Source organism: Schistocerca piceifrons, chromosome X, assembly GCF_021461385.2.
Source record: "Schistocerca piceifrons isolate TAMUIC-IGC-003096 chromosome X, iqSchPice1.1, whole genome shotgun sequence".
In the NCBI taxonomy this organism is placed as follows: domain Eukaryota; kingdom Metazoa; phylum Arthropoda; class Insecta; order Orthoptera; family Acrididae; genus Schistocerca; species Schistocerca piceifrons.
In genome coordinates, this window is record NC_060149.1 from 807,101,226 (window position 1) to 807,121,293 (window position 20,068).

The 20,068-nt window shown below is 41.6% G+C and overlaps 1 protein-coding gene across 1 annotated transcript in view; it reads left to right on the plus strand.

Moving 5' to 3' along the window:
• The window catches only part of LOC124723016, a 38,739-nt gene extending 21,905 nt beyond the window's left edge, over nt 1-16,834 (plus strand). Inside the window, exon 2 of the mRNA XM_047248192.1 lies at nt 15,537-16,834. Within this exon, the coding sequence (XP_047104148.1) occupies nt 15,537-15,850 (314 nt within the window). The 3' untranslated portion in view covers nt 15,851-16,834. The remainder of the gene's footprint in view (nt 1-15,536) is intronic.
• Nucleotides 16,835-20,068: the final 3,234 nt, after the last annotated feature.

Consider the following 20,068-nt stretch of genomic DNA (forward strand, 5'->3'; position numbering starts at 1 on the left):
CAGAGTCATTATCTTCAACTTTTGCCTCTGTTACTTCATTTCGTCTTTCCTACCTTTTCCTTATCCCAGCCCCGTTTCCCCTGCCGCTCCCCCTCCCCCTCCCCCGAGTATCGCAGCCGTTCATAGGCACTTGCAGATTGTCTTCGGCGACCTGGCAATGAACAAAAGAATGGGGAGTTGTTGGGCGAGGCGCATGTCGTCATTGCAACAGGGTCGCACAAACCAGTCCTATCTCCCGTATGCCGTGCGGCCGCACACAGCTGTGACTCCTGCATGTTGGAACGAGCGGTCACACTCATTAGAGGTGATTGACGGATCGCAAACAAACACCTCGCTGCACAACTGGACGTCTCTCCTGGCAGTGGTGATACACTCTTCCACCAGTTGGGGTACTCAACGGTGTGGGCCCGTTGGGTTCCTCGCCGCCTAACAGAAGACCATAAAGAGCAACTGACGACCATCTGTGCAGAACTACTTGCGCGTTACAGTGCTGACCGTGACAATTTTTTGTCGAATATCGTCACAGGCGATGAAATATAGGTTCATCACGTTCGAACCAAAAAATTGTAATCTGTGGAGTGACGCAACACCACCTCCCCTCCGAAGGAAAAATTCAAAGCCGCATCCGCACCCAGTAAAAAATATAGCGACGGTCTCCTGAGCCTCTGAGGGGGTTATTCTCTTTGATGTTCTCCCTCTTGGTGCAACGATGAACTCTGAATTATATTGTGCTACCCTAGGTAAATTGAAGGAACGACTTCAGCGTGTTCCTCGCCAAAAAATACACTCCTGGAAATGGAAAAAAGAACACATTGACACCGGTGTGTCAGACCCACCATACTTGCTCCGGACACTGCGAGAGGGCTGTACAAGCAATGATCACACGCACGGCACAGCGGACACACCAGGAACCGCGGTGTTGGCCGTCGAATGGCGCTAGCTGCGCAGCATTTGTGCACCGCCGCCGTCAGTGTCAGCCAGTTTGCTGTGGCATACGGAGCTCCATCGCAGTCTTTAACACTGGTAGCATGCCGCGACAGCGTGGACGTGAACCGTATGTGCAGTTGACGGACTTTGAGCGAGGGCGTATAGTGGGCATGCGGGAGGCCGGGTGGACGTACCGCCGAATTGCTCAACACGTGGGGCGTGAGGTCTCCACAGTACATCGATGTTGTCGCCAGTGGTCGGTGGAAGGTGCACGTGCCCGTCGACCTGGGACCGGACCGCAGCGACGCACGGATGCACGCCAAGACCGTAGGATCCTACGCAGTGCCGTAGGGGACCGCACCGCCACTTCCCAGCAAATTAGGGACACTGTTGCTCCTGGGGTATCGGCGAGGACCATTCGCAACCGTCTCCATGAAGCTGGGATACGGTCCCGCACACCGTTAGGCCGTCTTCCGCTCACGCCCCAACATCGTGCAGCCCGCCTCCAGTGGTGTCGCGACAGGCGTGAATGGAGGGACGAATGGAGACGTGTCGTCTTCAGCGATGAGAGTCGCTTCTGCCTTGGTGCCAATGATGGTCGTATGCGTGTTTGGCGCCGTGCAGGTTAGCGCCACAATCAGGACTGCATACGACCGAGGCACACAGGGCCAACACCCGGCATCATGGTGTGGGGAGCGATCTCCTACACTGGCCGTACACCACTGGTGATCGTCGAGGGGACACTGAATAGTGCACGGTACATCCAAACCGTCATCGAACCCATCGTTCTACCATTCCTAGACCGGCAAGGGAACTTGCTGTTCCAACAGGACAATGCACGTCCGCATGTATCCCGTGCCACCCAACGCGCTCTAGAAGTTGTAAGTCAACTACCCTGGCCATCAAGATCTCCGGATCTGTCCCCCATTGAGCATGTTTGGGAATGGATGAAGCATCGTCTCACGCGGTCTGCACGTCCAGCACGAACGCTGGTCCAACTGAGGCGCCAGGTGAAAATGGCATGGCAAGCCGTTCCACAGGACTACATCCAGCATCTCTACGATCGTCTCCATGGGAGAATAGCAGCCTGCATTGCTGCGAAAGGTGGATATACACTGTACTAGTGCCGACATTGTGCATGCTCTGTTGCCTGTGTCTATGTGCCTGTGGTTCTGTCATTGTGATCATGTGATGTATCTGACCCCAGGAATGTGTCAATAAAGTTTCCCCTTCCTGGGACAATGAATTCACAGTGTTCTTATTTCAATTTCCAGGAGTGTACAAACTAACTTCTCCGTGACAACGCAAGGCCTCACACAAGTTTGTGCACCCGCGAGCATCTCACAAAACTTCATTGGCCTCTGCTTTCTCATCCATCCTACAGTCCGGATCTCGCGTCTTCCGACTACCATGTGTTTGGGCTCAATGTGGAATGCACTCTGCGGGAAGCAGTACGTGGATGACTGGGAGGTTATTGATGGAGCAAGACGTTGGCTCCGACATAGACTAATAAGGTGGCGGCGTAAGTCCGTCGCACTGAACGGAGATTACGCTGAAAAATTGTTTTGCAGCCGGAAGAGTGGGGAATAATATGGTATTTTGGGATCCTGAATAAAAGCAACCTGCTTTCAGAAGAAGATCTTTTGCATTACTTATTGAACGCCCCACGTAGTATTTAATGTCGGCTGGCGGTTGGAGTTTCACAATGGACACCACTTGGTATGTAACAACAAAGTGAAAGATCGCTGCTTTTATTTGATTTAATTTAATATGTCTAATGTGCGCAGTCATACAGCGAAAACACAACGAACTGCTGCTAAAGTAGGGGACTCCATTAATTACGCGAGTTTGTTGACTCCCCTCTGCCCCGTTGGGGAGCTGTAGCGGGGACCCTTCCCCTCCCCCTCACGTGAGGTGTCCCCTTGAATGTTTAATATTAATAATTAAATTTGATATGTTCAAGTTTTTGCTTTGCACCATACCTAAAGCCTATCTTCTATGCACTACATTTTTCCCCCCCCGTGAATTAGAGGTGAAAATGATAACTCATTAAGGTGCACTATAACGAGTTTGATTAGATTAATTGCCATGAAAGCTGCCAACTGACCGTTAACACATGTGGTTTTTGCAAATAATTTTCGCAAATAAACACAAAATAGGCTTCGAAAACACCTTCCCCAATACACCCACTCGATGGACATTAATTCATTCCTCTATTGTAATAATTGGACATACGACTTCCGGTAGTACAGGAATACAGTCATTAGACGTATTTACATCCGTCTCGTGCAGCGACTGTACTCTATCCTCCACTGCGCACAGCGGCGCCTCAGCCCGACTGGTGGCCACACGTGTTAGTCGAACCCTGACCACAGGTGCTCGCTGGGATACATGCAGCGCCAGCCTATGTTTCTGCAGCTTCACACACGAAGCAAAGTACACTGAAGAGCCAAAGAAACTGGCATATCTGCATAATATCATGTAGGGCCCCCGCGAGCACGCAGATGTGCCGCAACACGACGTGGCATGGACTCTACTAATGTTTGGAGTTGTACTGATTGGAACTGACGCAATAAATCCTGCAGGGCTGTCCATAAGTACGTAAGAGTACGAGGGGGTGGAGATATCTTCTGAACAGCACATTGCAAGGCATCCCAGATATGCTCAATAATGTTCATGTATGGGGAGTTTGGTAGCCAGCAGATGTGTTTAAACTCAGAAGAGTGTTCCTGGACCCACTATATAGCAAATCTGGACGTGTGGGGTGACGCCGTCAGAATGCACAATGTACATGAATGGATGCGGGTGATCAGACAAGATGCTTACGTACGTGTCACTTGTCGGAGTCTTATCTAGACGCATCAAGGGGTCCCAATTCACTCCAACTGCACACGCCTCCACCAGCTTGAACAGTCCCCTGCTGACATGCAGTTTGTCTCCATACACGTACACGTCCATCCGCTCGATACTATTTGAAACGAGACTCGTCCGACTAGGCAACATGTTTCCAGTCCTCAACAGTCTGTCAATGTTGACTGGCCCAGGCGAGGCGAAAAGCTTTGTGTCGTGCTGTCATCAAGGGTACACGAGTGGGTCTTCGGCCCCGAAAACCCATATCAATGATGTTTCATTGAATGGTTCGCACGCTGACATTTGTTGATGGCCCAGCATTGAAATCTGCAGCAGTTTGTGGAAGCGTTGCGCTTTTGTCGCGTTGAACGATTCTCTTCAGTCGTCCCTTGGTTCCGTTCTTTCAGTATATTTTTCCGGTCGCAGCGATGCCAGAGATTTGATGTTTTACCGGATTCCTAATATTCACAGTACACTTGTAAAATGGTTTTACTGGAAAAATCTCCACTTCTTCGGTACCTCGGAGATGCTAAGTCACATCGCTCGTGTGCCGACTATAACACCACGCACGTTCAAATTCACTCAAATCTTGACAACCTTGCATTCTAGCTGCAGTAACCGATCTATCAACTGCACCAGGCACTTATATAGGCGTTGCCGACCGCAGCGCCATGTTCTGCCTGTTTACGTATCTCTGTATTTGAATACGCATGCCTATACCAGTTTCTTTGGCGCTTCAGTTTATAATACCGGCAACAAATAGTTTCTCTGACGTGGCCTTCATACCAGTGTTCATCGGTCAAGTCGGAAACTATAGATAGGCTTTCCTGCAGCTTTATGTATTCGGCAGCGACTTTGTGCCCTTCGATTAATACCAAGCTCAATATTTCGATAAGAATCTCCCGTGTTCTCTGAAAGTTCCAGTTCTAACGTGGAATTCACAGTTTTGTCGCTGTCACTTACATCCGATCCATAAGAGTCGTGAGGAAGAATCTGGCCTGTTAGTTCTCGGCTCAAAGGAGCATTTCTACTTTGTTAAAAGCACTTCTCCCCGGGCATTGGTCACTAAGAATATGGTGTCAAAGGCGTTCTCTCTGAAGTGGTTTAGAACGTGTGCGATCACTTTATGGTAGCAAGGATTTTCATACGACCCAGAATCGCATGAAATAATAAGAATAGGCCTTACTTGGCCTTGACTGCCCTTCATAGATGCTTTAAAGGCCTCTCAAGACGAAAACCTATTGAAATCATCAGCGTAACATGTCACCATGAACGAAGAGTGCTTGGCTCTGCGTGTAACTATGAACGCCGGCCCACTGTAACAGCTTCAGGGTATCCCATCTGACTAGGTTTAATTTCACAGGTAGCGACCACTCTTGGAATTAATTTATGTTGAAAAGCAATCACGAAGTCTTGATGCGGCGGATAAACTTGGTATTCCAAGTGCATAAGCAATGATGCATGTTTGTTTGATGCTGTTAGTCCAGTGGGAACTTTTGGAAATTTGTGGTAAGGTCTTATGGGATCAAACTGAGGGCATCGGTCCCTATGCTTACACATTACTTAATCTAACTTAAACTAACGACAACACACACACACACACACACACACACACACACACACACATGCCCGAGGGAGGACTCGAACGTCCGACGGGGGAAGCCGCGCGGAGTCCATTAGGAACAACCGCTTTACCATACTGCGAAAAATAAATAACTTTATCTGGACCGAGAACTGCAGTTACCGACTCCAGAGACCTTATTGAACACACACAAAAACGCGTTTTTTGGTGCAAAATATAATTGGCTTGAGGGCGGCTGAGCTTTGTGAGAACTTGCACAACGTTCCTCTTCGCCTCGGACGTGTTACTTTTCCTGGGGAGCAAGTGAATATATATGCTACTTCTAAATTTACTGAATCAGAGTTCTGTGAGCTTCGCTTACAGAGCAGATACGGTATGGCATGTGCGAATAACTTTACACCGACGGCGCTCTTAAGTAGGAGCACCGAAAATAGCTGTCTACGATAGTCTTAAGATGATCTGATTGTGTTCCTCAAAGCGCGAGCGCCCAGGGGCAGACCGTAGTGTCAATGATTTAACTACACCCAGACTCCGAGAGCAAACTTCTTGCAATTTAGTTTTATGAGATTCCTAGTTCTTTTTTCTTTCTTTAAACTGTCTGCATTTATTTCTTTTTAAAAGTTTTTTCACACTGATCGATTTACCATAATTTTATGTTCTGTGCTGTTAGCAATGTTAGAGAATTTTTGCGACGCCGTGCAAGATCAAGTTTCGTACGAATATGAGAAATTTTCTCCATGAGCGCGTCTTTCGCCAGAGTATGGTGTTTTGGAGCTATTCATGACGAGTCGGTTTCATTTTCGTCACCGCTAATTTGAATAGGTTGCGTTTTATGTTTGTTAGAACCTGAAAATTTAAAAATGTAAAATGAAGACACTGATTTATTTGTGGTGTGAAAATTTTACATGGGTCCCCCAACCAGTCAACCTGAGTTAAACGTTAATGCAGAAATGTATAAAGAAACAAAGTCGACTTAAATGCAGAACCCTCTTCACTTTAATTACCCATGTGCATAAGGTCAGCTGATGCAAAGGTTAAAAGGCTTTTCTTTAATAAATGTTAACCCAGAGGTCCTAGCCTGATTTTCATTTGTACTGCTTGATGAAGAACCTTTCTCCTGTGATCGAAAATCGTAAAATCCATGCAACCACATATATTACAAAAAGTGTATGTATGTTCCTCATCTCTTAAACCACTAGACAGATTTCAACCCAGTGTCGCCCCCCCCCCCCTTCCCCCCCCACCCCCACACACACACACACACACACACACACACACACACACACACCATCCCTTCCTGTCTGGAAAGACTAGCCGTGGTGATAAGAACCACCTACGTATCAGATGGGTTGGTGGTGATAAAGAAGTGTAGCCCACGACGCGCGAATAGCCAGATTTTATTTATCCAGTATTTAAGAATGAGGCACTTAGTAACTCACAACGAAATTAAAAAATGATTTCAAACCCTTACGAAACTTTTTCTCGCAGAAAATTCCCACAAAATGATGAAAAGAAAAAAAAGTTAACCGTTCACTACATTTTCGCTGTACTAACACTATTTGCAACACATTTTCGCAGAGTGAATGTACCTGCAAAATTATATCATTGTACGACACACAGTTCAGGAGAAATGACGTCATAAACACTGAGCTGCTTGAAAACGAAAATGAAAGGCGAAATTTGCTTGAGACGACGTACTGTATGTACAAAACGTGTGAAATATGTGTAAAATGTAAGTGACATGTGCGTACGCGAGCAAAATCGCAGCTAAAAAGCAGCTCCTAAAATCCTTGAATCGATTTCAGCCAAACACTGTACACATACTACTTACTACCTGGAAAAAAGCACTATGGAGGTAAGAATAAGCAATCTCCTATTGGGGTAGGGGTGATAAGGTGATGAGAGTAGGATGTAGGAATCGACAGACAGAGATAGAGAGGGATAAGGAGAAGATGGTCAGTGAGAGGGGAGGGGAAAATGGACGCAAAGGGAAGAGGAGGAAATGGACAGTGTGGGAGGAAAAGAGAGGTGAGAGGAGGATATGGTCTAATCGAAGACTGGAATAAGTAGATACCCGCGCAACGTCGGGTACTCAGCTAGTGACAATTATAAAAATCGTAAATTGATTCGTACTTGTTTAGTTCGTTTTGTTTGCAAATATACACACATCATAAAGAGTTTTGCGTCACCCCGGTTCCCAGAACCCCTGAAAATAGACGTTGACTGTAGATATTGTATCACAGACACAGTCCCTTTGACTGTTCAGAGATGTCACTAAACCCGCCCAAAGATGTAAACAACCATGCATGAGAAGCGCCTATTAGACGGAGGGGGTCCGACAGCCGATCAGTTCGTCGTCCACCAGGATGGAGGTACACGGCTCTTGTTGTCTGTAGTTCAACCATGCCTAGACGGTCAACATCGCCGTTCGATCTCGTCCGCTTTTACTTTGTGCTAGGAAGGGCTCTCAACAAGGGAAGTGGCCAGGCGTTTCCGAGTGAACAAAAGCGATGTTGTTCGGACATGGAGGAGATACAGAGAGACAGGTATTGTCGATGACATTCCCCTACCTACGGATTATGGCTCAGAGGAACCCTGACAACAACGCCACCATGTTGAATAATGCTTTTCGTGCAGCCACAGGACGTCGTGTTACGAATGTGCGCAGTAGGCTGCACGATGCGTGACTTCACTCCCGACGTCCATGGCGAGGTCAACCTTCGCAACCACGATACCATGCAGCGCGGTACAAATGGGCCGAAAAACATGCCGAATAGACCGCTGAGGATTGGCATCACGTTCTCTTCACCGATGAGTGTCGCATATGCCGTCAACCAGACAATCATTGGACACGTGTTTGGAGGCAACCCGGTCAGGCTGAACGCCTTGGACACACTGTCCAGCGAGTGCAGCAAGGTGGAGGTTCCCTGCTGTTTTGAGGTGGCATTGTGGGGCCGACGTACCCCGCTGGTGGTCATGGAAGGCGCCGTAACGGCTGTCCGATACGTGAATACCATCCTCCGACCGATAGTGCAACCATATCGGCAGCATATTGACAAGGCATTCATCTTCATGGATGGCAGTTCGTGTTCCCATCGTGCACATTTTGTGAACGACTTCCTTCAGGATAACGACATCACTCGACTAGAGTGGCCAGAATGTTCTCCAGACATGAACCCTATCGAACATGCCTGGGATAGATTGAAAAGGGCTGTTTATAGACGACGTGACCCACCAACCACTCTGAGGGATCTACGCCGAATCGCCGTTGAGGAGTGGAACAATATGGACCAACAGTGTCTTGATGAACTTTTGGATAGTATGCCACGACGAATACAGGCATACATCTATGCAACATGACGTACTAGTGGGTATTAGAGGTACCGGTGTGTACAGCAAACTGGACCACCACCTCTGAATGTCTTGCTTTATGGTGGTACAACATGCAGTGTGTGGTTTTCATGACTAATAAAAAGGGCGGAAATGATGTTTATGTTGGTCTCTATTCCAATTTTTTGTACAGGTTTCGGAACTCTAGGAACCGAGGTGATGCAAAACTTATTTTGATGTGTGTGTATATTAAGGGTGGTACTACAGATGGGCCTTTTACATAGAACGACCTTTAAGAGCCCTACTTCTTGTATAATTGAAATGTAATGGAAAATGTATAAATAAAAAAACTTGAGTTATACAAAAAAAGTAAAGTGTTGTTAATGCTTACAATATAAGAAAGTTCGTTCAAAGTGTAAAAATTTTAATGTTTTAAACATTGTGTATTAAACAAAAGTAAAACCCACTGTGCACACGTGTCTCGGGAACTTGTATTTTCCGTTTTGTAATAATATTGTATTACTATCATTTGGCGATAGTCTCGTCTTGATATATTGAATAATTTCTGAAATACGAAGGCTGTGTCGATTTATATCACGCTACAGTTTGAATTAGCGTGACAATTTCGGGTGCAACGTGCACTGTTTTGCAATACACCGCCAAAACTATATGTGCTGCATCGAATTCCGCAGCACCAGACTGTAGATCTCAAGACGATGTACATAAGTCTCTGAGAGCACATGTTTTTGTCTTTTGTGGTTGATCCACAGTCACCATTTTTAACTGCCGTCTAAATCACCTGGCACAGCGACTGCAAAACAAAAGAATTGTGCTGGTGACTAAATCATATAAGATAAAGCTAAGCTCTCGCAACTAGATACAGTGATCTAGCCCTTGCGATTTACACAACGTAATGCAAGAGTGTGCACTGGCGGCAAAGTTTTTTTTAAATTTTGTATTCGTATTTAAGTTATTTCCCTTGGTCGCATCGTCATTAAATAGTCTAAATTGTTCGCTGGACTGTTACGAAGATGATTTTAAAAAAAAGAAAAAAGGAAAAAAAAAACTCGGTAGGTTCAGTAGTTTTAGAGTGATTGTGAGACTGAGACACACTAATTAGTAGTTACGATTGTCTTTGTAAGAATTAAACGTATTTACATAGATCATGTACATTTTTGGAATGTGTTCATTATTAGACCTTTTATTTGACACCAAATGTTTCTCTTCATTTTATCAGGGACGATCAAAAAGTTTCCATTTTGGGGTGTTACTGTAACAGCAAGATTCCACTGCGTGTATATAAGCACAGTTCGTTCGGGAACTTGAACTACGGCGACTGTATTACGAAATGCGTCCAAACGGAACCATTCTGCTGCTGTTCTGTTCTTGGCTGCCGAACGACAAAGACATCCATCGGAGAACAAAGAATGTGTATGGGCAGCGTGTCGAAAACCACCATTGTGGAATGGTGCCCCAAGGGACTGCTGCTTCATGATATGCACGTCATCGTATAGCAAACGTAACGCAGAAGTTGGAGCAACTCGAGTGGGAGACATTAGAGCACCCACGATATAGTCCTGATCTTTCCCCAATGCAATTATCACGCCTTAGGTCCCGTAACAAAGGTCTTGAAGGGTCGACAGTTTCTGTCGGACAAAAATCTGCAGCGAGAAGTTGCTGTTTTCTTCACCCAGCGAGATACGGTGTTTTAACAAACGCGTATCATCAACCTGGTGCGTCGGTAGGATGATTCCCTCAATGCTTCCGGCGCTTTAGCCTGATTGGCATACCCATTCTGAACTTGTACGGCCTTCGAACGGAAACTTTTTGATCGATCGGCCCGTAAATTTTTTTTAGATGTGTGGAATTTATTTTCAGAAATCCCCGCCATATTGAATGCAGTGCGACGATACGTAGCCACTCACGTACATACGGGAGGGTACCCCCCCCCCCCCCCCCTCTCCAAGAAAAAACAAAACCGAAATAACATGGTCGTGGTAGTACGCATTTTTGCCGCTGGGCATGTACTGTATAGCGCAACTCCTTGCCAGTTCAGTGCCGCCTGCGTTGTCGACCTGGATTGTTCTGTTCATCAGCAGTGATTGTTGTGATTGTTTTTGCTAACGCTGTTTTCTTCTTGTTTAGTTTTTACTATGGCAAGTTTAAGTGAACAATGTGCAACTGTGAAATTTTGTATTCTGCTCGGTAAAATGCTGCTGAAACTTTCAATGTCGAAAACAGCTGACCAAGATGACGCCATGGGAAAAACTCAAGTGTAAGAGTGGTTTGCTCGACTTAAAAATGACGAAATGTCTTTTGATGGCAAACCTCGTCCTGGTCGTCCATCAGCTGCCCGAATCGACGAAAATATTGAAAAAATTCGAGAGCTTGTGCTCACAGACCGTCGACAAGACGATAGATAAACTTTCAGCGATTAGTAGGTTATCTTGTAGCTCCGCTCAGCGAATTTTAACGGAATATTTGGGAATGAAAAGCGTTGCAGCAAAGTTTGTTCCTCGGGTTTTTACTGGACAATCAAAAGGAACGTAGAGTTGAAACATGCCGTGCTTTGAGACAACAGTTTGAAACTGATCCAAATCTTCTGTCAAATGTCATTACTGGTGATGAGTCATGGTGCCATGGTTACGACCCAGAAACAAGCAACAGTCTAGCCAATGGAAGACGTCACCGTCAACTCACCCAAAAGAAGTCATAAAGTCGGATCAAACACAAAAAATCATATTTGCGTTTTTGATGCCAAGGATGTCGTTCCCCAGGTCAGACTGTCAGTCAAACCTTTTATTTGGATGTTTTAAGAAGTTTGCGCAACAGCGTTCGTCAGAAAAGACAGATTTTTTGCCATCTCCGTTGGACAGGATGGTTTTGGCCAAAAAAAAAATGCCATGGTCCGCTGTCCCACGCACCTCTCTCCCTTCGCCTGGCTCTGTGCGACTTTTTCTTATTTCCACGTATGTAAAGGGGCACGAAAGGACACCGATTTGAGAACACCGAAGAAGTCAAGAAAATATGAGACAGCAGCTGTCAGCCATTTCTAAAGATAACAAGAAAGGATTCGAACAGTGGAAGCACCAGTGGGACAAATATATTACTTGTAATGGAGAGTATCTTGAAGGGGTAGGGCTAAGGTTGTTTTGTAAAAGATTTAAAAATTATTCCTTTTTTTGTATCACCTTGTACTTACGTAGACTCCTAAATTCATATTATAAACCTTCTGTCGGCTTTGCCATGGTCAGGTAAAAATACGTAAAAAATAAAGATTTTTTATTTGTTTTAAATATTGATTAAAGCACTTAAATATGTGTTCTATTTAGAAAGTGTATTGAATGGTGTTTTTCGCACTTGATTAAAAACATTTTTCTTTAAATATGCCAAATATTGAGTAGTATTCAGACAACTGAACGAAAAGCTTCCGTGATAATAGTATTAACCATTTTGACGGATCCCTAAAAAAAATTCACCTATTATTGGTATAAGATATACTTTATTAAATGTCATTGCACCTTTACTTACTTTGCAGATGAAAGACAACATTCTCTGTAGGGCCTACCTTTCTTTGAACTGCATGATTACGTAGCTTTTCAGTCTCTTGATTTATAGGAATTCTTGTTGGTGAATTCAGCTTGGCTTCCTTCCACAAATGATTAACTTCTTGCTGGCATGGTTGTTTGACTCATCGGCATACTGCTTAAGATAGGCACTGTAAAAGTTTTCATACAAGATGTGAAGACAATAACATATGATACTTGTGCTGCATTAATTTCAGATCAGGAAATCCCAGGCATGCCACACATGCAAAACATTCAGTTCAAAGAGCCCATAAAGATCTGTGGCCACTTTTAATATTGCCTATGTTCAGGATTAACTTTATGAAACATAATGATATCTATTATTATAATGTATATTCTTTGAATTGAAAAGTTGACGTGAGATTTTCCTTGTCTCCCCCCCCCCCCTCCCCGCCCCCCCTCCTCCATTTTAAATTAGATTTTTGTCGGACACCACCGTGGCCATTTTCAGCTCATGTAATTAATGGACGTACCCTTATATGAAATACACTTATTTGTTGAAATGACTCGTGCTCCTCCTGTTACAAAATATACTGAAGAGCCAAAGTAATGGGTACACCTGCCTACTCATGTAGAGCCCTCGTGAGCATGCAGAAGTGGAAAAATCACGACGTGGCATGGACTCGACTAATGTCTGAAGTAGTGCGGGGGGAAACTGACACCATGAATCCTGCAGAGCTGTCCATAAATCCGTTAGAGTATGAGGGAGTGGAAATCTCCTCTGAATAACATGGTGCAAGGCATCCCAAGTATGCTCAATAATATTCATGTGTGGGGAGATTAGTGAACTGCGGAAGTGTTTAAACTTGGAAGAGTGTTCTTGGAGCCACTCTGTAGCAATTCTGGACGTATGGGGTGTCGCATTGTCCTGCTGGAATTGCCCAAGTCCGTCAGAATGCATTATGGACATGAATGAATTCAGGTGATCAGACAGGATGCTTACGTATGTGTCACCTGTCAGATTCATACCTAGACTTATCAAGGGTCCCATATCACGCCAACTGCACACGCCCCACACCATTACAGTGCCTCCACTAGCTTGGACAGTCCCCTGCTGGCATGCAAGGTCCATGGATTCATGAGGTTGTCTCCATACCTGTACACGTCCATCTGCTTGATAAAATTTGGAATGAGACTCGTCTGACCAGGCAAAAATGCTTCCAGTCATCAGTAGACCAATGTCGGTGTTGAGGGGCCCAACCGAGGCATAAAGCTTTGTGTTGTGCAGTTATCGAGGGTACATTAGTGGGCCTTCAGCTCCAAAAGCGCATATCGATGATGTTTTGTTAAATGGTTCACACGCTGACACTTTTTGATGGCCCAGTATTGAAATCTACAGCAGTTAGTGGAAAGGTTGCACTTCTGTTATGTTGAACAATTCTCTTGAGCCATCATTCATCCCGTTCTGGCAGAATCTTTTTCTGGCTACTGTGATGTCAGAGATCTCATGTTTTATAGGATTCCTGACATTCATGGTACACTCGTGAAATGGTTGTATGGGAAAATCCCCACTTCATTGCTAACTCAGATTTGTTGTGTCCCATCGCTTGTGTGTCAACTATAACATCATGTTCAAACTTGCTTAAATCTTGATAACCAGCCATTGTAGCACCAGTAACTGATCTAACAATTGCGCCAGACACTTGTTGTCTTATAGAGGCATTGCCGACCGCAGTGCCGTATTCTGCCTGTTTACATATCTCTGTTTTTGAATACACATGCATGTACCAGTTTCTTTGGCACTTCAGTGTAGATGTACTAGTTAAGAAAACTTCATGGTGTGTGCCCAACAAGTAACAACAGTTTCATCACATTGGATGAATGGTAAAGGAAAGCATACGGGACTAACAAAAGTGTTCATTTTTCTATAAATAGATTCGTGAAGGCCCTGACTATATGTTAATCTGTTAAAACAATTACAACAATTAAATAATCAGTCTGTAATATTTTATTCTGTATGTTAACACAGTTTGTGAGTACTTCCAAGAGCAAAATGTGCTGAACTGAGCTACATTACGTTACCTATCTGTTGACAGTTTCACAGTATTTTTTCCTTGTTCTACTTCCAGTAATGAAGTTTGTAGGTGCATATACAATGCCTTTGCTTTGATTAGTGTGATGTTGTATCTTAGTATTGAGTTCAAGGTTGTAGTCTATGCTTAGAAGAATAAAAATAAAAACATAAACTTGAAGGCTATGATGTCGGTAGAAACACACATAATTGAGATACTGCACCAAAAACAGATCTATCACATACTGTCTGTCATGTTCATATCGAGACAGGTCCATTATTGATTTATATACACAGGAGATAAAGAATTACTTACATTTGTGATTGAGAGCGAATCTGTTCTTGCATGGTGTTTCAAGAGGGAATCTATTCTTTGCATGGCATTTCAAGAAAAACTGCAAAAACTTCTGTGAAGGCTAAACATCATAAATATATTTTATTTTCATGTAGTTGTCAATTTTTTTCTGTCAAAACTGGACAGGCAGTTACCCAAATTCTTTTTTATAGAAGATAGACGTATTTTCCACATGTTTGTCACTGTTTTTATTATTTCAAACTGACTGGTTTTGGGCAGTGCCGCCCATGCCTATCTTGAGATCATTTCTCATAGTTGTAGAGTAAGATTAGGTACTCCATAACTACGGGAAATGATCTGAGGATTGCCAACACTGCCTGAAACTGGTCAACTTGAAATATTAAAAACAGCGATCATCAAATATAAAATAAGTCCCTTCCCAGTTTCCTTTTCTTTTTCTTTTGCAGGTGTTGATAATTTCCCCTAAGTTGGATGAATGAAAATGCCCCATTCTCATATTTCAGTGTCAGATCAGAAGATTAACACATTTTGCATGGGAATTTAAGTTTAAAATTTATGTCTGTTAATGTTTGTATGATAAATTCCATTTTTTCCTACATTTTTACATTTACCTTGTGTAGTGCCTGTAGTACCTGTGCAGATTTGCTGGATGCTCCTGTAAAAAGAACTGACTTCACTGAAAGCCATTGGATGTTCACCAGTTAAACTGTCTTTTATTGTTAAAATCTCCTGAATAACATTGTTTACAGAATTTGGAAAAAAGATGCCAGCTGGAAAATATGTAGTTTACATGTTGAGTTATTGAGTAGACAATGGCATTTCTGTTTCTTTTGTGTACTGGAGGGGCAAAAATCAGCATAGCATTAAGGAAAAAGTTAAGTAGTTCATTTCACTTCCTGTATTTTCATAAGTTTTTGTTTGTTGTTGTTGCAGGAAGTCGGACGTTCGGAGCACGACGTAGGATTATGATGGCTCTACTGCCCATGATGTACAAGATGGGAGTTATGACAACAATGCTTGGTGGCCTCATAATTCTGGCATTTAAGGGCCTCACAATTGGTGTCATTCTACTCCTGCTTGGATTTGGAAACTTCTTCCATAAATTTAAGAGTCAGGGACCTCCTTGGTATCCTCATCACCCAACCGATATCCATGTTCATGTCCATACAGATGGACATAAACAAGCATATAGTGGCTGGCACTATGGCCCTGTGTCAGCAGATCATTCAGAAGTGTACGGAGAATAACTTTCTTATGTCGAAAAGTGATGCCATGTGAGTGACTTTAAACAAAGTTTGAAAAAAAAGAAAAAAAGAAAAAAAATATTAGTGTCTCGTGGAGGACTCAGGTTTTTCCTAGGAAAGAAACATATGCATTATCAGTTGACAAATATCAAGTAAGTCACGTGTACTTATCATAAATGGACGCCTTGATACTGATGTATTCATGTACATTTTATCAATCTTATGAGTGTTTGATGTTTGACATTTGTTTGATGATCGTGGATTTTATTTAAAATACATTACATCTGCAATTTGAATATAATTAAATGTGACTGTACGTATGTGACTTTCAGCATTTTATCTGTGGGTTTCTAGAGACAGGTTTTGTTGAAAAACATTTATCCAGCATTCATTTACTATCCACCTCATATTTGGTTGTCTTTCAGAGGTAAATCTCTGTTTCTGAGGCAGTTGTTCATACTAATAAGGGGAGAAGTGCACTATTTGTTTCAGCCAGGAACTTAACACTGAAACTGCCAAGAGGGGCATCTGTTGAATGAACTGAATAACAAAAATAGTATCCAATAAAGAAAAAACATCTTTAAAAAGTCCTCAGATACATTGTCACTGTAGTTCTCTGTGGTATTTCATTTTTATATTTATATACACATTGCAGTTAATGTAACAACCAGTAGTTTTGTGCGTATGTACATGTAATTTAGATGTTGCTTTGCATGGTGCTGTAACTGGGATTGTTGCATTCATCTTATGCACACAAGAAACTGGTTTTGCTCTCATACTGTAAACTACTTAATAAGATTGTCACAACTAATTTTATTTAAATGTACTGTTCATTTCTGATAAGTTGTCTGTACTAGTCATACTTGTAAGTCTAAAGAGCTTCAGCATAGAATCAGCTTTGTGGTGCTGCAGATGTGATTTTTATATATATCCCTGTTCTCACTTCACATGTAATGAAGCTCTAGGTGTCTTGTTATCATCAAATGAAGACTTTGGTACATAATTCTATTATGCATTTTATTACAGTTATGAACTGTGATTCGGATTTACATAATAATGTAAATAAGTTATTTATTTATTTATTTATTTATGCAATTAATTTTCAAGTGCAAACTCTTATACAAAGGGAAAAAGACTATCAAGGAACACCTACATGTTCAAGTTTTTGAACAAGATATATTTTTCCTTTTGTTTATGAAGTTTTAAGGAGTTTCAGGCTTTAATGAATGTGCTGTAAAACAGCATTTCTTTGCAGATTTTATACCAGAATTATGCAGATGAACATTGTAACAATAATACAGGCCAACAAAAATACTTTCATTACTTTTTGTGGGTGTTGGACACTTAATCCCTATCCTTAGTACTTTTATTTATTTATTTATTTATTTTTTTATTTATCTTTTTTCCAATCACTTCCTGTTTATCACAATATGATTTCATTATAAACTAGAACATTAGTAAGACATATATAACGGAAATGTGAGAAGTAACTTAATTTTTAAATATGAACCAAGACTGAAGTCTAAATAAATACAGCCTAAGTGGGGAAATGTTACTTTCACATCTTTATTAGATACAAATTTTGTGTCCATTGGATTATATTTACTTTCTATCTTCTCGTTAAAGCATCTGATACAGCATTTTCTCTGGTGAATTAGCCATTGTACAGCTCTGTGAAGTGAAAATCAGTAGTCTCCTGCATTACTGGTATTGCTGAGTCTCTGATGCCATCATTCTGTAACTTCGAAATTTAATGAAAGCGCTCCCTTTGTTGCTCACTGATACCACACAAATTAATAGATGACTGGTCAAAAAGATAATCTTGATGATTGTCAAACAGCTTAACTTTTTAAACTTTTTCATCATGTTGGCTACAACTGAAAGATAGTGTGGATCCTGTTCGTTGCTTAAGCTCTTAGTAAAAATCTCCTTGAATCATACTCCAACATCTTTTTTTGAATATGTGGTCCAACAAACTCACATTCTTCCAATTTAGCTTTGGATAGATGAAGAGGTGCCTTCCAATCTTTGGGTATGGCTTTCACAAACTGTTTCATTAAACACAAGCTTAAGGTATAGAGGTAGAAATAAGATTTTTTGGGTCCATGAGGTTCTCACAGAAAAAATGAATGAAGGGCCAAAGAGCTTTTTGTAGTAGTTACAGTATATATTAACATGTGTAACGACTACCACTGAAATTTCAACTTCCAGTTATTTCTAATTGAAATGGTATATGAAGTAAATATATCATTAAAATTGATAAAATGCATGTTCTAGTAATGAGTGCTAAGTGTAAAAACCAAATGATGGGTGAGATGCTTTTTTTCGTATTGTACTAGAATTCAACTCAGTAAAAGCCTTGAGAATAAGCAACTTTTATATATAATTTTTTTTTATTTGTAGGCCTCTGTAAACTGTCCAAATTTATGTTGTTGCTCACTTTTTTTGTTTTTAATTTTGTGCTGCTATTTCACAGTTAAGTTAGTAGACAAGTATTTCATTTATACTTAATGATCGATTGTGTGTTAAAAATTTCAACGTGATGAAAATGTAAATACTGTATCAATTACAAATTAATTTATCATAAATTTGCTAAACTTCACATGTTGCTGGACTGCTTGCATTGTACCAACTGTGAAATCTGAATGTATTCTTAACCTAAAAAATTGTGGTCATCATTTTCATATATGTACCTGTAGTGCAGGTTTCGCTGTCCAACGAAGTAGATGATTGAACAGTAACACTAGTATCCTATATACATGATGCTGAAGAAATTGTTACTGATGAATCATCCATGTCATAACATAGAATAATTGTCTTCCAATTTTTAAAATGTACAGTTGATGTTGTCGTGACTTTTTCACATAGGCTTGAATGCATGCTTTTGTTGTTCAGCTAATGTTAATTGTATTGCAGAAGATCAATGTTGTAGCACAGTGAGGTATCTGACAGCACGCTGGGGGAATGAGTTTTCAGCGAGGAGTAGTTGAGAAAGTATATGAAAGAAGCTGTAAAAATAAATGTTCTTGGTGTATATATCGGAGAGTATTTTCTGACTCGTGGAGCTGTGTAAAGCAATTTTCATTTAAACTGAGGAATAGAACCATTAACTCATCATATTTTTACCTCAGGGGTATAAGTTTCAGCATATCCACATATGATAGTTATTTGATGGGACCATCCATACTTACATATTTTGCACCTCCATAATTATTCACATTACAATTTTATATACTTTCTTATTGAATAGATTCAGCCATCTAGTATGTATATAAGTTGAGACAATTTTTTTTTCCTTACAAAATAACCGCAATCGGTGAACATTTTATTACAACTGCAGTTACTTTGTGTTGGCTGCAAGTACATATTCATTACCCTAAATTATGCATTTGGTTGTATTAACGGATATAGTGAGAGGCAAACGGTTTAACTGAAACATGATTGCTGTTCAGATAAAGTACACAAATCGGCCTAAGAAAATCGAAACCTATCCTATGGATAGTATTTCATAGTAGCTGCTGTGCATTTTTAGTGTTATTGTTGTTGTTCTTCAAATCTGTTAGACACAGAGTTCCATTTGCTCAAAAAATTTTCGTGTCCCCTGAGAGCTTAGGTGATTTGATATAATTACAATAAGAACAGGAAAGTGGGAAGTTGTCAACACCTGTAAGTAGTTAGTAGATGATACTTGATTGCAGATAGAGCACAACTTAGCAGACAAAAATATACACCATTTCATCTAATATCAAAATAATGACTAATAAAAAAATTCAATTCGGCATCTGACTGATTTTGCAGCTTGATTGTAAGCTCATGTGGAGTGATATGGTGCACTGTTTGAGGCACTGGAATAACATTTGCGAGCAGCAGAGTTCAAAACCCTATATTCCCCTCCAGATTTGGTCTTTCTATTTTGTCCCTAAATTGACTAATTGTGAATCCCAGGATAGTTTTTTTTGAAAAAGATATGGCAGTCTTCCTTTCCCAGTCTGGTACAACCAAAGCTCTTGCTCCAACTTTATCTCTTCACCAACAAGGTGTTAAACCACACTCTCCAGTTTTTTGCTCTGAACTCTCCACACTGGCACAGAATCAGCATGAAATTCATGTAAAAAGTACTATGTTGTCAAATGTGATAGGTGTACTGTTGTAATTAATTGGCAAGATCAGTCTTCCAAGTAGAGAAGCCACTTAAGTATTTTTACTGGTTCATGACAGAAA